General features: G+C 45.6%; 1 protein-coding gene across 4 annotated transcripts in view; it reads left to right on the top strand.

The window, feature by feature from the left end:
• LOC144694786 (serine/threonine-protein phosphatase 2B catalytic subunit gamma isoform-like) overlaps positions 1-17,173 on the top strand; it is a 47,389-nt gene that overhangs the window by 19,177 nt on the left and 11,039 nt on the right. For 3 of the 4 annotated variants that reach the window (XM_078565378.1, XM_078565375.1, XM_078565377.1), the window contains 9 exons: positions 1,214-1,340; positions 8,102-8,247; positions 8,618-8,757; positions 14,049-14,126; positions 15,060-15,154; positions 15,313-15,438; positions 15,770-15,835; positions 16,604-16,685; positions 16,849-16,946. In XM_078565378.1, the coding sequence (XP_078421504.1) occupies positions 1,214-1,340; positions 8,102-8,247; positions 8,618-8,757; positions 14,049-14,126; positions 15,060-15,154; positions 15,313-15,438; positions 15,770-15,835; positions 16,604-16,685; positions 16,849-16,946 (958 nt within the window). The remainder of the gene's footprint in view (positions 1-1,213; positions 1,341-8,101; positions 8,248-8,617; positions 8,758-14,048; positions 14,127-15,059; positions 15,155-15,312; positions 15,439-15,769; positions 15,836-16,603; positions 16,686-16,848; positions 16,947-17,173) is intronic. The other variant, XM_078565376.1, reaches the window with a different exon arrangement.

Genomic DNA, 17,173 nt, shown 5'->3' with positions numbered 1-17,173 from the left:
CGAGGTTGAATTCAGAACAAAGTAGACTCAGGCAGTAACGAAAGGGAGAAGTTAGGCTGAGGTTCCAGTTGAGAACCAGGGATAAGGAACTCGATTACAAGGAATGACTAGAGAAGCTGAGATTGTTGTTGAGCAGAGGTTAAGAGGAGATCTTTGGAGGTGTTCAGCATTGGGAGGATTCGATTGAGTAAATAAGGAGAAACTTTCAGTGCTTCAGGGGCAGTAACCAGAGAATACAGATTTAAGACAGAGGAGCTAGAGGGATGCTGAGAATTTTTTATGTGGCAAGCTGTTGTGCTCTTGTATGTGCCGTCTGAATGGACGGTGGAAGCAGATTCAATACTGCCATTCAAAAAAGGGATTGGATAATTAAATTAAGGGAGAATATTTATAACCTCCCACTTTCAAAGAAAAAACCCTCTCCACCATTACCCTGTGTTACTGACTGTATCTCTCCTGATGTTCATCCAGCTCCCTCACACTGTCACTCAGTAACCCCTAACACCCCAAGCACCCTGTGTTACTGACTGTATCTCTACTGATGTTAATCCAGCTCCCTCACTTTGTCACTCAGTCACCCCTCCCCCACCAGCACCCTGTGTTACTGACTGTATCACTACTGATGTTAATCCAGCTCCCTCACACTGTCACTCAGTAACCCCTCTCCCCCAGCGCCCTGTGTTACTGACTGTATCTCTACTGATGTTAATCCAGCTCCCTCACACTGTCACTCAGTAAACCCTCTCCCCCAGCACCCTGTGTTACTGACTGTATCACTACTGATGTTAATCCAGCTCCCTCACTTTGTCACTCAGTCACCCCTCTCCCCCAGCGCCCTGTGTTACTGACTGTATCTCTACTAATGTTAATCCAGCTCCCTCACACTGTCACTCAGTAACCCCTCTCCACCCAGCGCCCTGTGTTACTGACTGTATCCCTGCTGATGTTAATCCAGCTCCCTCACACTGTCACTCAGTAACCCCTCTCCCCCCAGCACCCTGTGTTACTGACTGTATCTCTACTGATGTTAATCCAGCTCCCTCACACTGTCACTCAGTAACCCCTCTCCACCCAGCGCCCTGTGTTACTGACTGTATCTCTACTGATGTTAACCCTGCTCCCTTCCTGTTCTTCCCTGACATCTTTGATGTTGTACCCTCATGCCTATCTAATTGCCTCTCCAGCCTGCTTGTCTCTGCTTCACTTGTTAAAGATTTCTTCTCTGCAGTGTGTGCTGATGCTTTGGGTTCTGAAGATCCACCATTCGAACACGTTGTTTCTGCTGCGGGGAAATCATGAATGCAGACACCTCACTGAGTACTTCACCTTCAAGCAAGAATGTGAGTATACCCCACAAGCAAACATTAAACTCAAACAGACTGGCTCCCTTCCTCCCATCCTCCCAGCTCAGACCGACCCTGCCTTCCTCCCAGCCCAGACCGACCCTGCCTTCTCCCAGCCCAGACCGACTTTCCTTCCTCCCAGCCCAGACCGACTGCCTTCCTCCCACCCAGACCGACCCTGCCTTCCTCCCAGCCCAGACCGACCCTGCCTTCCTCCCAGCCCAGACCGACCCTGCCTTCCTCCCAGCCCAGACCGACTTGCCTTCCTCCCAGCTCAGACATGCGATACTTGAGTTTGGATGTGGACATTTAGCTCTGGCAGGAGTGGGAGATAGATGGGGGAAATGGAATTGTGACCAGTACTAGGGCATACTTACTCTGTTACAGTTCCTGAATGTACAAGCTGAATAAAAGGGCAGGATTCACTCCTGTTTATTACTGTATGGTCTATCTGTGTCTCAGTGTTAGCTTGTGTGTGTATATTGCAGGTAAAAGGGAAGAAACTTCTTCTGTCTGGTGCTTTGTGGCCCTTATGTGTCCATCAGCTCACGTACACAAACAAAATAGTCTGGATAAAGAGAATGAATCACTCCTATCTGAGTTAGGAATGCTTGTGTTAGTTGTGTATATGGAAGCTGGGTCATTTGGCTACTCTGAGATAACACTTAGGTGGTCTTGCAGAGTAAGTTGAAGATGCAGCAAGTCTCAGTTTTCACTTGCCTGCACTTGGACAGTGACTAGAGTTCTGTAACAAAAACAGAATTACCTGGGAAAACTCAGCAGGTCTGGCAGCATCGGCGGAGAAGAAAAGAGTCGACGTTTCGAGTCCACATGACCCTTCAACAGAACTGAGTATAGTTAGGAGAGGGGTGAAATATAAGCTGGTTTAAGGTGGGGGGGCGGGGGGAGAGAAGTTGAGGGTGGGGTGGTTGTAGGGACAAGCAAGCAGTGATAGGAGCAGATAATCAAAAGATGTCACAGACAAAAGGATCAAAGAGGTGTTGAAGGTGGTGATATTATCTAAGAAAAGTGCTAATTAAGAATGGATGGCAGGACACTCAAGGTACAGCTCTAGTGGGGGTGGGGTGGAAAGATTGACAAGGTATTAGTTGTAAATTTAAAAATAATGGAAATAGGTGGGAAAAGAAAAATCTATATAAATTATTGAAAAAAACAAAAGGGAGTGGGAAGAAACGGGGTGGGGATGGGGGGAGGGAGTTTAAGATCTAAAGTTGTTGAATTCAATATTCAGCCCGGAAGGCTGTAAAGTGCCTAGTCGGAAGATGAGGTGCTGTTCCTCCAGTTTGCGTTGGGCTTCACTGGAACAATGCAGCAAGCCAAGGACAGACATGTGGGCAAGAGAGCAGGGTGGAGTGTTAAAATGGCAAGCGACAGGGAGGTTTGGGTCTTACTTGCGGACAGACCGCAGGTGTTCTGCAAAGCGGTCGCCCAGTTTGCGTTTGGTCTCTCCAATGTAGAGGAGACCGCATTGGGAGCAACGAATGCAGTAGACTAAGTTAGGGGAAATGCAAGTGAAATGCTGCTTCACTTGAAAGGAATGTTTGGGCCCTTGGACGGTGAGGAGAGAGGAAGTGAAGGGGCAGGTGTTGCATCTTCTGCGTGGGCATGGGGAGGTGCCATAGGTGGGGGTTGAGGAGTAGGGGGTGATGGAGGAGTGGACCAGGGTGTCCCAGAGGGAACGATCCCTACGGAATGCCGCCAGGGGGGGTGAAGGGAAGATGTGTTTGGTGGTGGCATCATGCTGGAGTTGGCGGAAATGGCGGAGGATGATCCTTTGAATGCGGAGGCTGGTGGGGTGATAAGTGAGGACAAGGGGGACCCTATCATGTTTCTGGGAGGGAGGAGAAGACGTGAGGGCGGATGCGCGGAATATGGGCCGGACACGGTTGAGGGCACTGTCAACGACCGTGGGTGGAAAACCTCGGTTAAGGAAGAAGGAGGACATGTCAGAGGAACTGTTTTTGAAGGTAGTGTCATCAGAACAGATGCGACGGAGGCGAAGGAACTGAGAGAATGGGATGGAGTCCTTACAGGAAGCGGGGTGTGAGGAGCTGTAGTCGAGGTAGCTGTGGGAGTCGGTAGGCTTGTAATGGATATTGGTGGACAGTCTATCATCAGAAATTGAGACAGAGAGGTCAAGGAAGGGAAGAGAAGTGTCTGTGTCTGTGTTGTGTGTTAGCTGTGTCCCTATATCACGCTGATGTTTATCCACTGGCTATTCCTCAGCTCCTCTAGCAGGGACTAAGTGCTTTAAGCTGAGGTGGCACTGTTAGGGAGGCATGTGCCAGGTTTTCTCCTGGAAACCATGAGGACTGGAATTGGATGGGACTCTGCCCAGACTGTTCACAGCTCTTAGTAAATAACTGCTCCCTTTGTGTTCCTTCTCTTCTTCTCCAGTTCTTTTCCTCTGATCTCCACATTCTCACTGTCCTATTGTTCCCCTCTGCAGTGAATTTGTTTTACTTTGATTGTCACTGCTGTCAGCTTGCTTAGATTTGTTCATGTAGTTTGCTGTCAGAGGCTTTTTAAAAACCATTGCTTTGGAGCTTTCCACAGTTGATTTGGGATGCTGTTGTATTGGATGAAAGGGCCATCCTTTTTGTATTTGTGCTGTCTGTTTTTTAATAGATCATTACATAGATAATCCTTGAGGATTAATCCTGATAGCTAACCCTGTATTATTGCGTGACTGATGTCTGCATCTGTTTATCATCATGTTTGAAAATGAGCCACAGCAGCTTGTTTGCAATGTAGCCGCAGCTCCCTGCCAATTGAGCCCCTCAGAATTAACATTGAATTATAGTTCGGAATAGCATTTTAATAACCCTGTGCCTGCACTGGTTCCCTGCTAGGAGAGTGCTTTCCCTGCATGAAAGCAAAACCAAGATAGACTGCGCATTTCATGAGCTCAGCACCTCCCAAGGCATTTCATAGCCAATGGAGGACATTTTGAAATGTAGCCACTGTTCCAATGTAGGAAATGTAGCAGCCCGCTTACTCACAGAAAGATCCCATAAACTTCAGTGGAAGAAATGAGGGAGGTCATGCCTAACAAATTTGATTGAATTTTTTGAGGAGGTGTGTAGATGAGGGTAGTGCAGTTGATGTAGTTTATATGGATTTCAGCAAAGCCTTTGACAAGATCCCACATAGGAGACTTATAAAGAAGCCAAATGCACATGGGATACAGGGTAATTTGATAAGGTGGACTCAAAATTGGCTTAGCTGTAGGAGGCAGAGGGTGATGACAGAAGGATGTTTTAGTGACTGGAAGCCAGTGTCCAGTGGCGTACCACAGGGATCTGTGCTGGGTCCCCTATTATTTGTCATTTATATACACGACATAGATGACTATGTGGGGGGTAGGATTAGTAAGTTTGCGGATGACACAAAGATTGGCCGGGTGGTTAACAGTGAGGTTGAGTGTCTTGGACTACAGGAAGATATAGACGGGATGGTCAAATGGGCAGATAAGTGGCAGATGGAATTTAACCCTGAAAAGTGTGAGGTGATACACTTTGGAAGGAGTAATTTGACAAGGAAGTATTCAATGAACGGCATGACACTAGGAAGTTCTGAGGAACAAAGGGACCTTGGCGTGTGTGTCCATAGATCTCTGAAGGCAGAGGGGAATGTTAGTGGGGTGGTGAAAAAGGCATATGGGACACTTGCCTTTATCAATCGAGGCATAGATTACAAAAGTAGGGAGGTCATGTTGGAGTTGTATAGAACCTTGGTGAGGCCACAGCTGGAGTACTGTGTGCAGTTCTGGTTGCCACATTATAGGAAGGATGTGATTGCACTGGAGGGGGTGCAGAGGAGATTCACCAAGATGTTGCCTGGGATGAAACATTTAAGTTATGAAGAGAGGTTGGATAGACTTGGGTTGTTTTTGTTGGAGCAGAGAAGACTGAGGGGCGACCTGATCGAGGTGTACAAGATTATGAGGGGGCATGGACAGGGTGGATAGGGAGCAGCTGTTCCCCTTAGTTGAAGAGTCAGTCGTGAGGGGACATAAGTTCAAGGTGAGGGGCAGGAGGTTTAGGGGGGGAAGTGAGGAAAAACATTTTTACCCAGAGGGTGGTGACGGTCTGGAATGCACTGCCTGGGAGGGGGTGGAGGTGGGTTGCCTCACATCCTTTAAAAAGTACCTGGATGAGCACTTGGCACATCATAACATTCAAGGCTATGGGCCAAGTGCTGGTAAATGGGATTAGGTAGGTAGGTCAGGTGTTTCTCAAGTGTCGGTGCAGACTCGATGGGCCAAAGGGCCTCTTCGGCACTATGTGATTCTGTGAAATAACTGGAGCATCTTTTATTAGTGATGTTGGTTGAGGGATAAATATTGTCCCAGGACTGTGGGGAGCGTTCTCTGCCCTTGTTTGAAATGGTGCCGTACCCTGTCAAACCAGGCTCCCCGACACTATTCTCTCCTATTGTGTTATGCCAGAGAAGGTCAGAAGCTCATTGGCTTTTTAATGGATGCGCTGATGGAGTTGTACAAAAATTTATGTTGCACTATTTCAGACCTTGCCCTAAAACCCACCACAGACTTGGAAGCAAATAACAACAGAAAATGCTGGAAAAACTCAGGCCTGGCAGCATCTGTGGAGAGAAACAGAGTCTGTTTGACTTCTTCAGAGCTCTTCCAGCATTTTCTGTTTATTTCAGATTTCCAGCATCTGCAGTATTTTGCTTTTTATCACAGTTCTGGAAGCAGCCACAGTGTTGTGATATAAAAGGATCGTGGGGAGGTGCACACAAGCTTCTTAAAGGGGACTCGCCAGGCAGCAGTAACAGTCCACTGTAACCCTCGGCACACTTCTGGGCATCAAGTTGTTAGCCGGGGTGAATAGAGGCTGTCCCTCTGAGCCAGAAGGCCCATTCCAAGATTTGGACACATAACCTAGGCTGACACTCAGTGTAGTACCCAAGCTATCGAAGGAGCTGGATAAATGCAAGCCCTCCATTCCTAACTTTGAGCGTATAAAGTCCATTTTCTGTTCCAACTGGGCAGGGGCTTTGGATCCTGACTGGGACAGCTTGTTGGCTGTGATGTATCCTGTAACAGATGGCATGGCAGCCCTTCAGCTTCAACCAGCTACTATCATGTCATTGCCAAAGCTTTGAATTGGAGCTACTGAGCTCTGAAACCAGAGAACTAATGGATTGTGCTTCTGGACTGGAATGAATGTGTATTATTGTAAGCCGCTAACAGTATGCTGTGCATCAGATATTTCATCTAAAAGGCCCAGGATTAATCCAGGCACCCTCATGGCCTGTTAGGAAAATAGTTGTTTTCCCCCAGTATTTTTAGCCTCTGTGACGGGAGCTGACCAGTTTGTCGATGCAAGAGGAATCTCTCAGATTCCTGTGACTCTGCACTCAGTCAGGATGAAGTGTACTTTCCTGGTACAACAGCAAGTTGCAATTAAATTGCACATGAAGACAGTGCACTGCCCCCAAGGCAATGCACATGAGTGTAATCAAACAAAATCTGACACCAAGCCACTTCAGATATTAAAACAGGTGACCAAAAGCTTGGGCAGGGAGTTAGATCTTAAGGAGATCTTGAAGTAAGGGTAGAGAGATTTTGGAAAGAATATTAGGGCCTCAGCAGCTGAAGGCACAGCCACCAGTTGTGGAGCAATTAAAATTGGTGATCAGCAAGAGGTCAGTATTGGAGGAGAGCATAGATCTCCTTGGATTGGAGGAGTTTACCGAAATAGGGAGGGCGACAAGGCCATGGAGGGATTTGAAAACAAGAGTGAAAATTTTTAAACTCAGGCATTGCCAGTCCTGGAGCCAAGGTAAACAGGCAAAGAGGTGATGGAGAATGGGACTTGGTGTGAGTTTGGATATGGGCAGCAGCATTTTGAGTTTTGAGACAGTGGTATTAGATGGTAAGCAATAATTAGATCAGGACCATGAGAAAAGCAAGCCGGAGGAGGATTTAAGCATTAGAGCAATAGTAAAAATTGTCATTTTAAAAAATTGACCCTATAAAGCCTTCAGCAAAGAGCTCTCCAATAAATACTGTTTATGACTGAGGAAAAAATCATGGAGTATTGCCTGAATGTTTTCTCTGGAGCCATGTGGGGCAGGGGCGGGTAAGAGGGTTAGAAATGTTTCGCCCAAAACTAGATGGGAGCCATGAGAGATTCTGGCAGAAACACCACGACGCTGACAGGAGGAAACCAGAATGTTTGATTTGGAGCGAGGTTACTGAGTCATGTGTTCAAGTCCCACACTAGAAACATGGCTGCCCCTCCTGGTATAGCGCTGAAGGAGTGTTTCGCTGTCAGAGAAGTTAAACGAAGGACCCATCCTGTCTGCCCCCTCAGGTGGTGTAACAGATTGCATGGAAAAGGAAAAGGGGTCTTATTGCCATTTTTCTGACAATCTAAGTCCCTCAAGTAATATCATTCAACCAGGTGTTTTGATTTATGTCAGTGCTTTTCTGGGATCTTGCTGTATATAATTTGGCTGCCATGTTTCCTAAATGACCACAGGTGACTACACTTCAAAAGCATTTCATTAGCTATAAAGCTGCTTGAGTACTTTCTTTGAGAATTTTTTTAACTGTGGATTCATTGATACCTGTTCAAAGCATGGAACCTTTTGTAAACTCTGAGGGGCTTGGAGGATTGTATGAGGGAGGGAGATTGCCAGTCAATGAGTATATATAATATTAACTTGGTTGATTTATATGATTTATATTTTGATCCTCTCCCCAGGTAGAATCAAGTACTCAGACCTTCTGTACAACGTCTGCATGGGTGCATTTGACTGTCTGCCTCTGGCTGCAATAGTAAATCGTCAGTTCCTCTGCCTGCACGGGGGCTTGTCACCTGATGTCCACAGTCTAGACGACATTAGGAGAGTAAGTATGATACCTCCTCCAGCTGGCATGGGATGTCACAGACGCTGACGTGGATTAGCAGGGTATCGTTCAACTTGATGCTATGCTCTCTCTCTCTGCCCTGCTCCCACTCACCATGCTGCTGTACCCACTCTCCAGCCCATTCTTCAATCCCCTTCCTCTCCCTGCCCTAAGTCCCCCAAATCCCCAGATTGTTAGCTGTTGCTGCACGTAAATTGGCTCCCCAGTTTCCTACCTCACGTCAGTGACTGTACCTCAGGTCTAAACTTGGTTGACTGTGAAAGGCCTTATGGCGCCCTGAGATTGTGACGGGTGTTGTAGAAATGTACGTCCTTTGCTTGCTTTTAATGCTTCATCTCCTGTCTTTCAGTTAGACAGATTTAAAGAGCCACCACCCTTTGGGCCGATGTGCGACTTGCTATGGTCGGACCCGACAGAGGACTATGGCAGCGAGAAGACACCAGATCACTTCAGTCATAACACTGTACGAGGCTGCTCCTACTTTTTTAGGTTTGTGTTAGGGCACAAGTGAGAATGCTGGTATTTTGAAGACTGATATGTACCCATCTAAGTCCCTGTCACACAGGACAGTACTGAATCATCCAGTGAACTGCGATTAACATTCCTCTACCTCTAGAGGCGGTGTGGATCTTCGTCTCTGATGCACTATTCAGAACCTGAAAACTAGAAACAGGAGTAGACCATTCGACCCCTTGAGCCTGCTCTGCCATGGCTGATCTTCTTGTGTTTCGATTTCCACTTTGCCATCTACCCCCGATAACCTTTGACTCCGTTGCCGAACAAGAATCTGTCTACCTCTGTCTTAAAAATATTCAATGACCCTGCTTCCACCATCTTCTGAGGCAGAGAGTTCCAAAGTCGCACAACCCTCTGAGAGAAAAAATTCTCCTCATCTCTGTCCTAAGGGTGACCCCTAATTTTAAAACAGTGCCCCCTAGTTCTAGTTCCACAAGAGGAAACATCCTTTCCACGTCCACCTTGGCAATGCTGTTCAGGATCTTGTATACTTCAATCAAATCACCCCTTACTCTTCTAAACTCCAGTGGAAACAAGCCCAGTCTGTCCAACCTTTCCTCATAAGACAACCCGCTCATTCCACCCAGCTATCAATCTAGTAACAAAAACAGAAAATGCTGGAAAAACTCAGCAGGTCTGACAGCATCTGAGAGAGAAACAGAGTTGACGTTTCGAGTCCATATGACTCTTCTCCTTTTATTCATTGTTTTATCCCCTTTTTTATCCCCCTTTTTATCCCATTTTCGATCCTTTTTTCCCCACCACCGCCCCCACCCCACCCCCACAAGGGCCATCTATTACTTGTTCCATGTTGTGCTTTTCAGAGCGCTTACCCTTGTTCTACTATTATCACATTTTGCTTTCTTACCTTTGCCACCTTTTTTAGCCCTTACCACTACAATTAACACTCTCTTTGTCCTTTTGTTCATGACATCTTTGTCATGTCTCCTTTGTCCCCATCTATCGCTGGCCTTCTGTCCAGCTTCACCTACTCCACCCCCCCATAACCAGTACAAATTCCATCACATTTCTTCTCTTTAGCTCTGAAAAAGGGTCATACGGACTCAAAACATCAACTCTCTGTTTCGCTCTCCACAGATGCTGTCAGACCTGAGTTTTTCCAGCATTTTCTGTTTTTGTTTCAGATTTCCAGCATCCACAGTATTTTGCTTTTATCAACCTAATAAACCTCCTTTGAACCGCCTCCAATGCATTTACATCCTTCCTTAAATAAGTAGACCAAAACTGCACACAGTATTCGAGGTGCAGTCTTGCCAATGCCCTGTATAACTGAAGCACAACATCCTTTTGCGTTCAATCCCTCTGGTAATAAAGGATAGCATTCCATTAGCCTTCTTAATTATTTGCTGAACCTGCATAGTAACTTTTTATGACTCATGTATTGGAAAACCTAGATCCCTCTGCACCTCAGAATTATGCAGCTGTTCTCCATTTAAGTAATTCTCTGCTTTTCTGTTCTTCCTGCCAAAGTGAACAACTTCACATTTTCCCACATTAAACCAGATTTTCCAGTTCTTTGCCCACTCACTCAACCAATCTGTATCCATCTGCAACCTCCTCATGTCCTGTCCACAACATACTTTCCTACCTATCTTTGTGTCATCTGCAAATTTAGCTACCATGTCTTCACTCCCCTCATCTAAGTCATTGATGTAAATCCTAAAAAGTTGAGGCCCAAGTACAGACCCCTGTGGGACTCCACTCGTCACATCCTGCCAATCAGAAAAAGACCCATTTATGCATACTCTCTGCTTTCTGCCAGCCAGCCAATCTTCTATCCATGCTGATATGTTACTAGGGAGTAAAAGCGCATGATGTAGGGGCATCATGCGCTTTTATTTTCCGTAATAACCTTTGATGTGGCACCTTCGCAAATGCCTTCTGGAAATCCAAGTACTGTATACATTTACAGGCTCCCCTTTATCCACAGCGCATGTTACTCCTTAAAAAACTCCAATAAATTGGTGTAACATGATTTTGCTTTCAGAAAACCATGCTGACTCTTTCCAATTGCCTTGAGCTCCTTTTTTTTCATTCGTTCATGGGACGTGGGCGTGACCGGCTAGGCCAGCATTTATTGTCCATCTCGAATTGACCTTGTTCAGAGGGCATTTAAGAGTCAACCACATGGCTGTGGGTCTGGAGTCACATGTAGGCCAGACCAGGTAAGGACAGCAAAAGGACATTAGTGAACCAGATGGGTTTTTATGACACGCAACAATGGTTTCATGGCCATCATCAGACTTTTAATTCCAGATTTCTTGTTGAATTCAAATTCCACCATCTGCTGTGGTGGGATTTGAACCCAGGTCCCCAGAGCATTACCCTGGGTCTCTGGATTATTAGTCCAGTAACAATACCACTAGGCCACTGCCTACCCCCGTCTTCTGACCGCCCAGCTATAACTTCCTTAATTCTAATTCTAATAACTTCCCCACAACAGACATCAAGCTGACTGGCCTATAGTTTCCTGTTTTCTGCCTCCCTCCCTTCTTGAATACAGGGGTTATATTTGCTATTTTCCAATCTGATGGAACTTTTCCAAAATCTAGTGAATTTTGGAAAATTAACACCAGCGCATCGACTACCTCAGTAGCCACCTCTTCTAAGACCCTAGGATGTAGTCCATCGGGACCCGGAGACTTGCCAGCCGCAGCTCCATCAATTTGCTCAGTACCATTTCCCGAGTGATTTCAATGTCATCAAGTTCCTCTCTCCCTTTCACCTCCTGATTTGCAGCTATTACTGGAATGTTTTTCTATCCTCTATAGTGAACACAGGGGCAAAATATTTGTTCATTTCTTCTGCCATTTCCTTATTATCTACTATTAACTCTGCACTGTCACTCTCTAGAAGACCAACACTCACTCTACTTACTCTTTTCTTGTTTAAATACCTGTAGAAACTCTTGCTGTCCGTTTTTACATTTCTAGCTAGCTTCCTCTCATACTCTAGTTTCTTTCTCCTGATTAACCTTTTAGTTATTCTCTGCCGTTTTTTATATTCTGTCCAATCACTTGTCCTGCCACTCATCTTTGCGGAGTTTATGTTTTATCCTTAAGTTTGATGCTTTCCTTAACATCTTTAGTTAACCACGGATGCTGGGTCCTCCCCTTAGAATTTTTCTTTATAATAGGAATGTACTTATTCTGAATAGTCTGAAATATCCCCTTCAATGTTTGTCACTGCTTCTCTACTGTTAAAATTTCTGCTCCTTCCTGTCCCACTCATCTTGTCAAGAATGCAGTGCCCCATGAATCGAAACCCATTTCTCTCACACCAATCTTGAGCCACGCATCCAACTCTCTGATCTTATTTAACCTGTGCTAATTTTGTCATGGGTAATCAGGTGGACCATGACAATTGGATCCTTTCCCTCTCACTCTAATTTCTTCTCCAGCCACAAGTACATGTCCTTAACCCTGCACTGGCAGACAACATAATCTTCGGGACTCTCACGGTCAACTGCAGAGAAAAGTACCTATCCCTCTGACTATGCCATCCCATACTACTACTACATTCCTTTTTACTCCCCGCTACTTGAATGGCCCATTATACCATGGTGCTGTGGTTAGTTAGCTCAACTTCCTGCAGTCCCTGCAAGAACTTTGAAACTGTTGGACAAGTGCAAGGGCTGCACTTTCTCCAGCACTACCTTCTGGATCCCTGTGCCTGCCTCACTGGTATACACACCGTCCTGTCCCTGACCACAGGCTAAGTCTGAAGTACCGAACCTAAGGGGTGTGACTGTTCCTGGAATCAAGTGTCCAGGTAACCCTGATGCATTGCAGTGTCCGAAGCTCAGACTCCAGCCCCTCAACTGTGAGCCCAAGTTCCTGGAGCTGCAGACGCTAAGTGCAGGTGTGGTTGCTGTGATTATACTGGTGTCCACAAGTCCACCCATGTCACAGCTGCAACACATCACCTATACTGCTATCCTAATTGTTTGAATTAACTAATCAGGTTTCAAAGTTAGAAACCGTACTCAACAATTATTTGTAGTTAAATTAAGGTGTTTAACTAATTAAACTGTACATTTTATACAATATTTGTATCTCCATCGTACCAGATAAATCTACTGCCCCAGTAAACTAATGCTTTTTGTCCTGTCCTGTTTTTATACTTTTATTCAAACACTTTCTGTTATAGTCACCCAGAATGTTTTAATTTCTCAGCTTAGTTTAGAGAGAGGAGAGGAAAAATACTCACCAACCAATCATTTACCTACTTCTGCTCTGAAGAAGAGTCATACGGACTCGAAACGTTAACTCTGTTTCTCTCCACAGATGCTGTCAGACCTGCTGAGTTTTTCCAGCATTTTGTTTTTATTTCAGATTACCAGCATCCGCAGTATTTTGCCTTTGTTTACATACTTCTCTCTGATGTTACGCTAAGGTTTTTAAATGTGTCTGTGCCAGCTCCTTTATCCACTTTGCTGGCCTCGCTGCCTCTGTACACGCCTCTGAATGGCTAGGGAGAATGAGAAAATGACACCACTACTGGTGCCTCACTGCAGTGTCACTAATTGTCTGTTGAGTCTTAGTAATATTGTGCTAGTAACCTATTAGCTCTGCTTCCCTGTTCATTTCTTCAGAAGATAAGGGAGGGGAATGAGTATGGAAATGACCAAAGCCTGATTTATTTGCTTCACCGTACATTCACATCCTTTTCTGCTGGGTGCCAACTGGTTCACAGCTTATGTGTAAGCTGTTTGATTGTGGAGGGCTTTGCCAAGATCCTTTCCTCGTGTTAAATCCACTCTATCCAGCTGGCTGCTGGTCAGAAGCAGAAAAAGTTGTTAGTTTATTTCTTTCCCCCCACTCTAGCCCGGGGCATTGACACTAATGTTGCTCCCAGCTGCCAGTCTGAGCGCTCAGCCAGACTAGATAGATCAAGAATCGAACCTGGGCTTTCCTTTCTGTATCGCTTAGGCTGTACCATTACTTAGGGCAGGATGGGGGAACCGTGTGTAACTGTATCAAACCCGGTTGTGCTGGTATTTGATAAAGGACCTGTCAAAAATGTTAAACTGTTGTGTACTTCCAACACTTTTGCCTTCATCTTGTCTCTGCTCATAATCCCTTTTCAAACTGCATCAGCTGTGTCTTGCACCCCGATAAAAATGAGGATGCCAAGAGAATAAATGATTGGGAAACAAGTTTGGAGTGTCTCGGGGAGGAATTGAAGTTTCCCAATGGCTGATCTATCCTCAGATCCTAACACAACTTCTCTCTCCCTTGCAGTTATGCTGCGGTTTGTAGATTTTTGCAACACAACAACTTGTTATCAGTAATCCGTGCACATGAGGCTCAGGACTCTGGGTAAGTACTGACTTCTCTTTGCAAACGTGGTTTCCATGGCTTTCATTTCTCTGCACTAGCGTTGTCGTTGTGGTGCAGAGAGGCAAGATGTGTCTCGCGTTCCCAACATCTCGTTCACTGTCTGGAGAGGCTTAGTCAGCCACTCACTCTCCTCTCAGTCACATTCCACCCCACTGCAAGAGATAAGCCTGTTAATGCAATACTTAAGTGCCATCTTTCAGATGAGACTTTAAACCAAGGCTCCATCTGCCCTGTTAGGTGGATATAAAAGATTACACAGCACAATTCAAAGACCAGGGAGTTATCCCTGGTGTCCTGACCAATATTTACCCTTCAGTCAACTTCACTAAAACAGATGATGTTCTCATTTATCTCATTGCTGTCTGTGGGAAGCTGCTGTTTGCAAATTGTTTGCTCCTAACAGAGATTACAATTCACAAAATGCTTTTTAAAGTTTATTCTTTGACAGGATGTGGGCATCACTGTCTCGCCCAGCATTTGTTGCCCACCCCAAGTTTCCCTTGCTTAATTGACTGTTGGCTGCTTTGGGTTGCCGGGAGGGCATAAAAGGTGCTATTGAAATGCGGCTCTTTAACCAGGAATATTGTCTCCCATATTGACGGCTCTCCTGTTGGGAAGTGTGGCAGTGCCACCCTTATTTGACATGGGGAGAGAGTCAGGTGACAGGAAGGTTCAATGAGTGAGAAGTAAAAATGGGAGGAGAAGAGACGCAGCTGGCGGGGGAGGGATAACCAATCACTCCTCTTTCCCTACTCACTCCAGTGCTTGGAGAAACCCCGTTTCCTGCTCCATCGAGCGGGGGAGCAATCGTCCACTCCTATCCCTCAATCTCTGTGATAATAATAGGGTCATGTATGTGATTCTTTGAGGTGAGGGTGTTCATGTTCACTGTTGATCTCTTCACATTGCCAGATATCGAATGTATAGGAAAAACCAGGCAACTGGCTTCCCATCTTTAATAACCATATTTTCTGCACCAAATTATCTAGATGTCTATAATAACAAAGGTGAGAAAATTACTTCATTCATTATCCTATTACCATATTAACTGTTGATTTGAGCAGTTGGCTATGTGTTTTCAGTGCAGGAATGAATGATGAACTCAGCTGCAGTGTTGGATTGGTGCTGAATTATTAATGGATTCTTTCCATTCTCATTCCCACAGCTGCTATATTGAAATATGAAAATAATGTCATGAATATTAGGCAATTTAACTGCTCCCCACACCCCTACTGGCTTCCCAACTTCATGGATGTCTTCTCCTGGTCTCTGCCCTTTGTTGGCGAGAAAGGTAAGTCATGTCAGTTTTGGAATTCATTCAGTTGGGGTTCATAATTAGAAGGGAGCAGCATGTTTCTGAGCTAGAGCCAAGGCCCACAGAGCCTTAGAATGTGGGTGCGGTGGGGCAGGTGAATAGGCATGTGACAGTGCAACAGTGTGGGGTGGGCTATAGGACATATGTTGCCTAAAGGCAGTGGAACATGAGCTTGATCTCATGCGCAGCCTATCAACTTGAGGCAAAGACTTGGTTCAGTGAATGCGGGACATGCTGAGGGTGGTTGTGAGCTGTGCAACATGAGATGGTATTGCCTAGACTGAGTTGTGTGTGCTCTCTCTTGCAGTTACAGATATGCTGGTCAGCATCCTCAACATCTGTTCTGATGACGAGCTTTTGGATGAAGATGATGGTAAGTGGATCTTGCACCCAGCGCTTGTGGGATCTTCCAACAGCTTGGGAGACATGCACATTTCTGGTTCCTGGGAGGCTGCAGTTGGTCAGGAGCTGGAATGGCACAAGGTTATCACCCTTTAAGGTCATTACTGCCTCCTGCTGGCTGTTGCGGACTGATGTTAGTAATGAGTGAGATAAAAACTTGCATCTGTACTGGGCTTTTCATGACCTCAGGACATCCCAAACCACTTTGCAGTTGATTAAGTATTTTTGCAGTGCAGCCTCTTCTGTAAATGTTGGAAACACAGCAGCAGGTTTGTGCACAAAAATTCCCACAAACAACAATGTGGTCCTGACCAGGTCCTTTATTTTCACAGTGATTGAATATTCAGGAGAATGCAGTCAGCTTTCTTGCAATCACTGTATCCTTAGATTCACAGTATGAGGAGAGGTAGAGAAGGATTATTTTAACCGATTTAACACAAGAACACGTGTATATTTGCTGGAACTGCGAAGGGTTTAGTTGAGCTTCAAGTATTCAGTAGCTGGGTCTTGGATAATCTCTTCCGTGCTTTGCTTCTTTGTAAGGTGGGGTACTTATTGAGTTTGTCAAGGAATTTGTAGTGTCAGTTCTGATGGTGCTGAATTACATATTGATCATTGTGTCCTGCAGCATCCACAGGCCTGGGCTTGTGTGTGACCATGGGCTAACTGGGTGGGATGCTATGTAATTCAGTTGGTGCTATGGACCCTCTTGATAGATTCATACACCTCTCTATCTCAGCTTTGCAGAATGACCGCAAGGAAGTCATCAAGAACAAGATCCGTGCAATTGGCAAGATGGCCAGGGTCTTCACAGTTCTCAGGTAGGGAGTTCCATGTTGAGTATTTCTCCAGAAGTAGACATGTGCTGAATCCTTGGCGTTGTGACTGTGTGTGGTGAGTGGAATTTGTGTGTTGTGCCCTTCAGTTGGATGTTTTTGGCAACTCTTCAGGGTTAATATTTCCATTGTTTTGCTCGCTTCACAGAGAGGAACATGAGAATGTACTGACGTTAAAAGGCTTGACTCCATCTGGCAACTTGCCCTTGGGTGCCTTGGCAGGAGGGAAATCAGCCCTGGAGAAAGGTTAGCAAATCTGAACTGCTGGATTCCACCTTCAGTCATGTATCCCTGGGACCTGGTCCAGTGGTTTCCTGTCTCTCTCACTCACTGTCTTTTCTCTGAGAGGAGGGTCAAGGAGTGAAACTTCATTTGGCTTCATGTGTCTATGGAGTATATGGATAAACCATTCCTCAGGGTAAGGCCATTGCCCACTCTCCCTTGTGCATCTATCCTCCCCCCTCTCTAGCACA

This window comes from Cetorhinus maximus, chromosome 20 (genome assembly GCF_964194155.1).
Source record: "Cetorhinus maximus chromosome 20, sCetMax3.hap1.1, whole genome shotgun sequence".
Lineage (NCBI taxonomy): Eukaryota > Metazoa > Chordata > Chondrichthyes > Lamniformes > Cetorhinidae > Cetorhinus > Cetorhinus maximus.
Note: the sequence above shows the minus strand (reverse complement) of the source record. Positions and strands in the feature narration are given on the sequence as shown.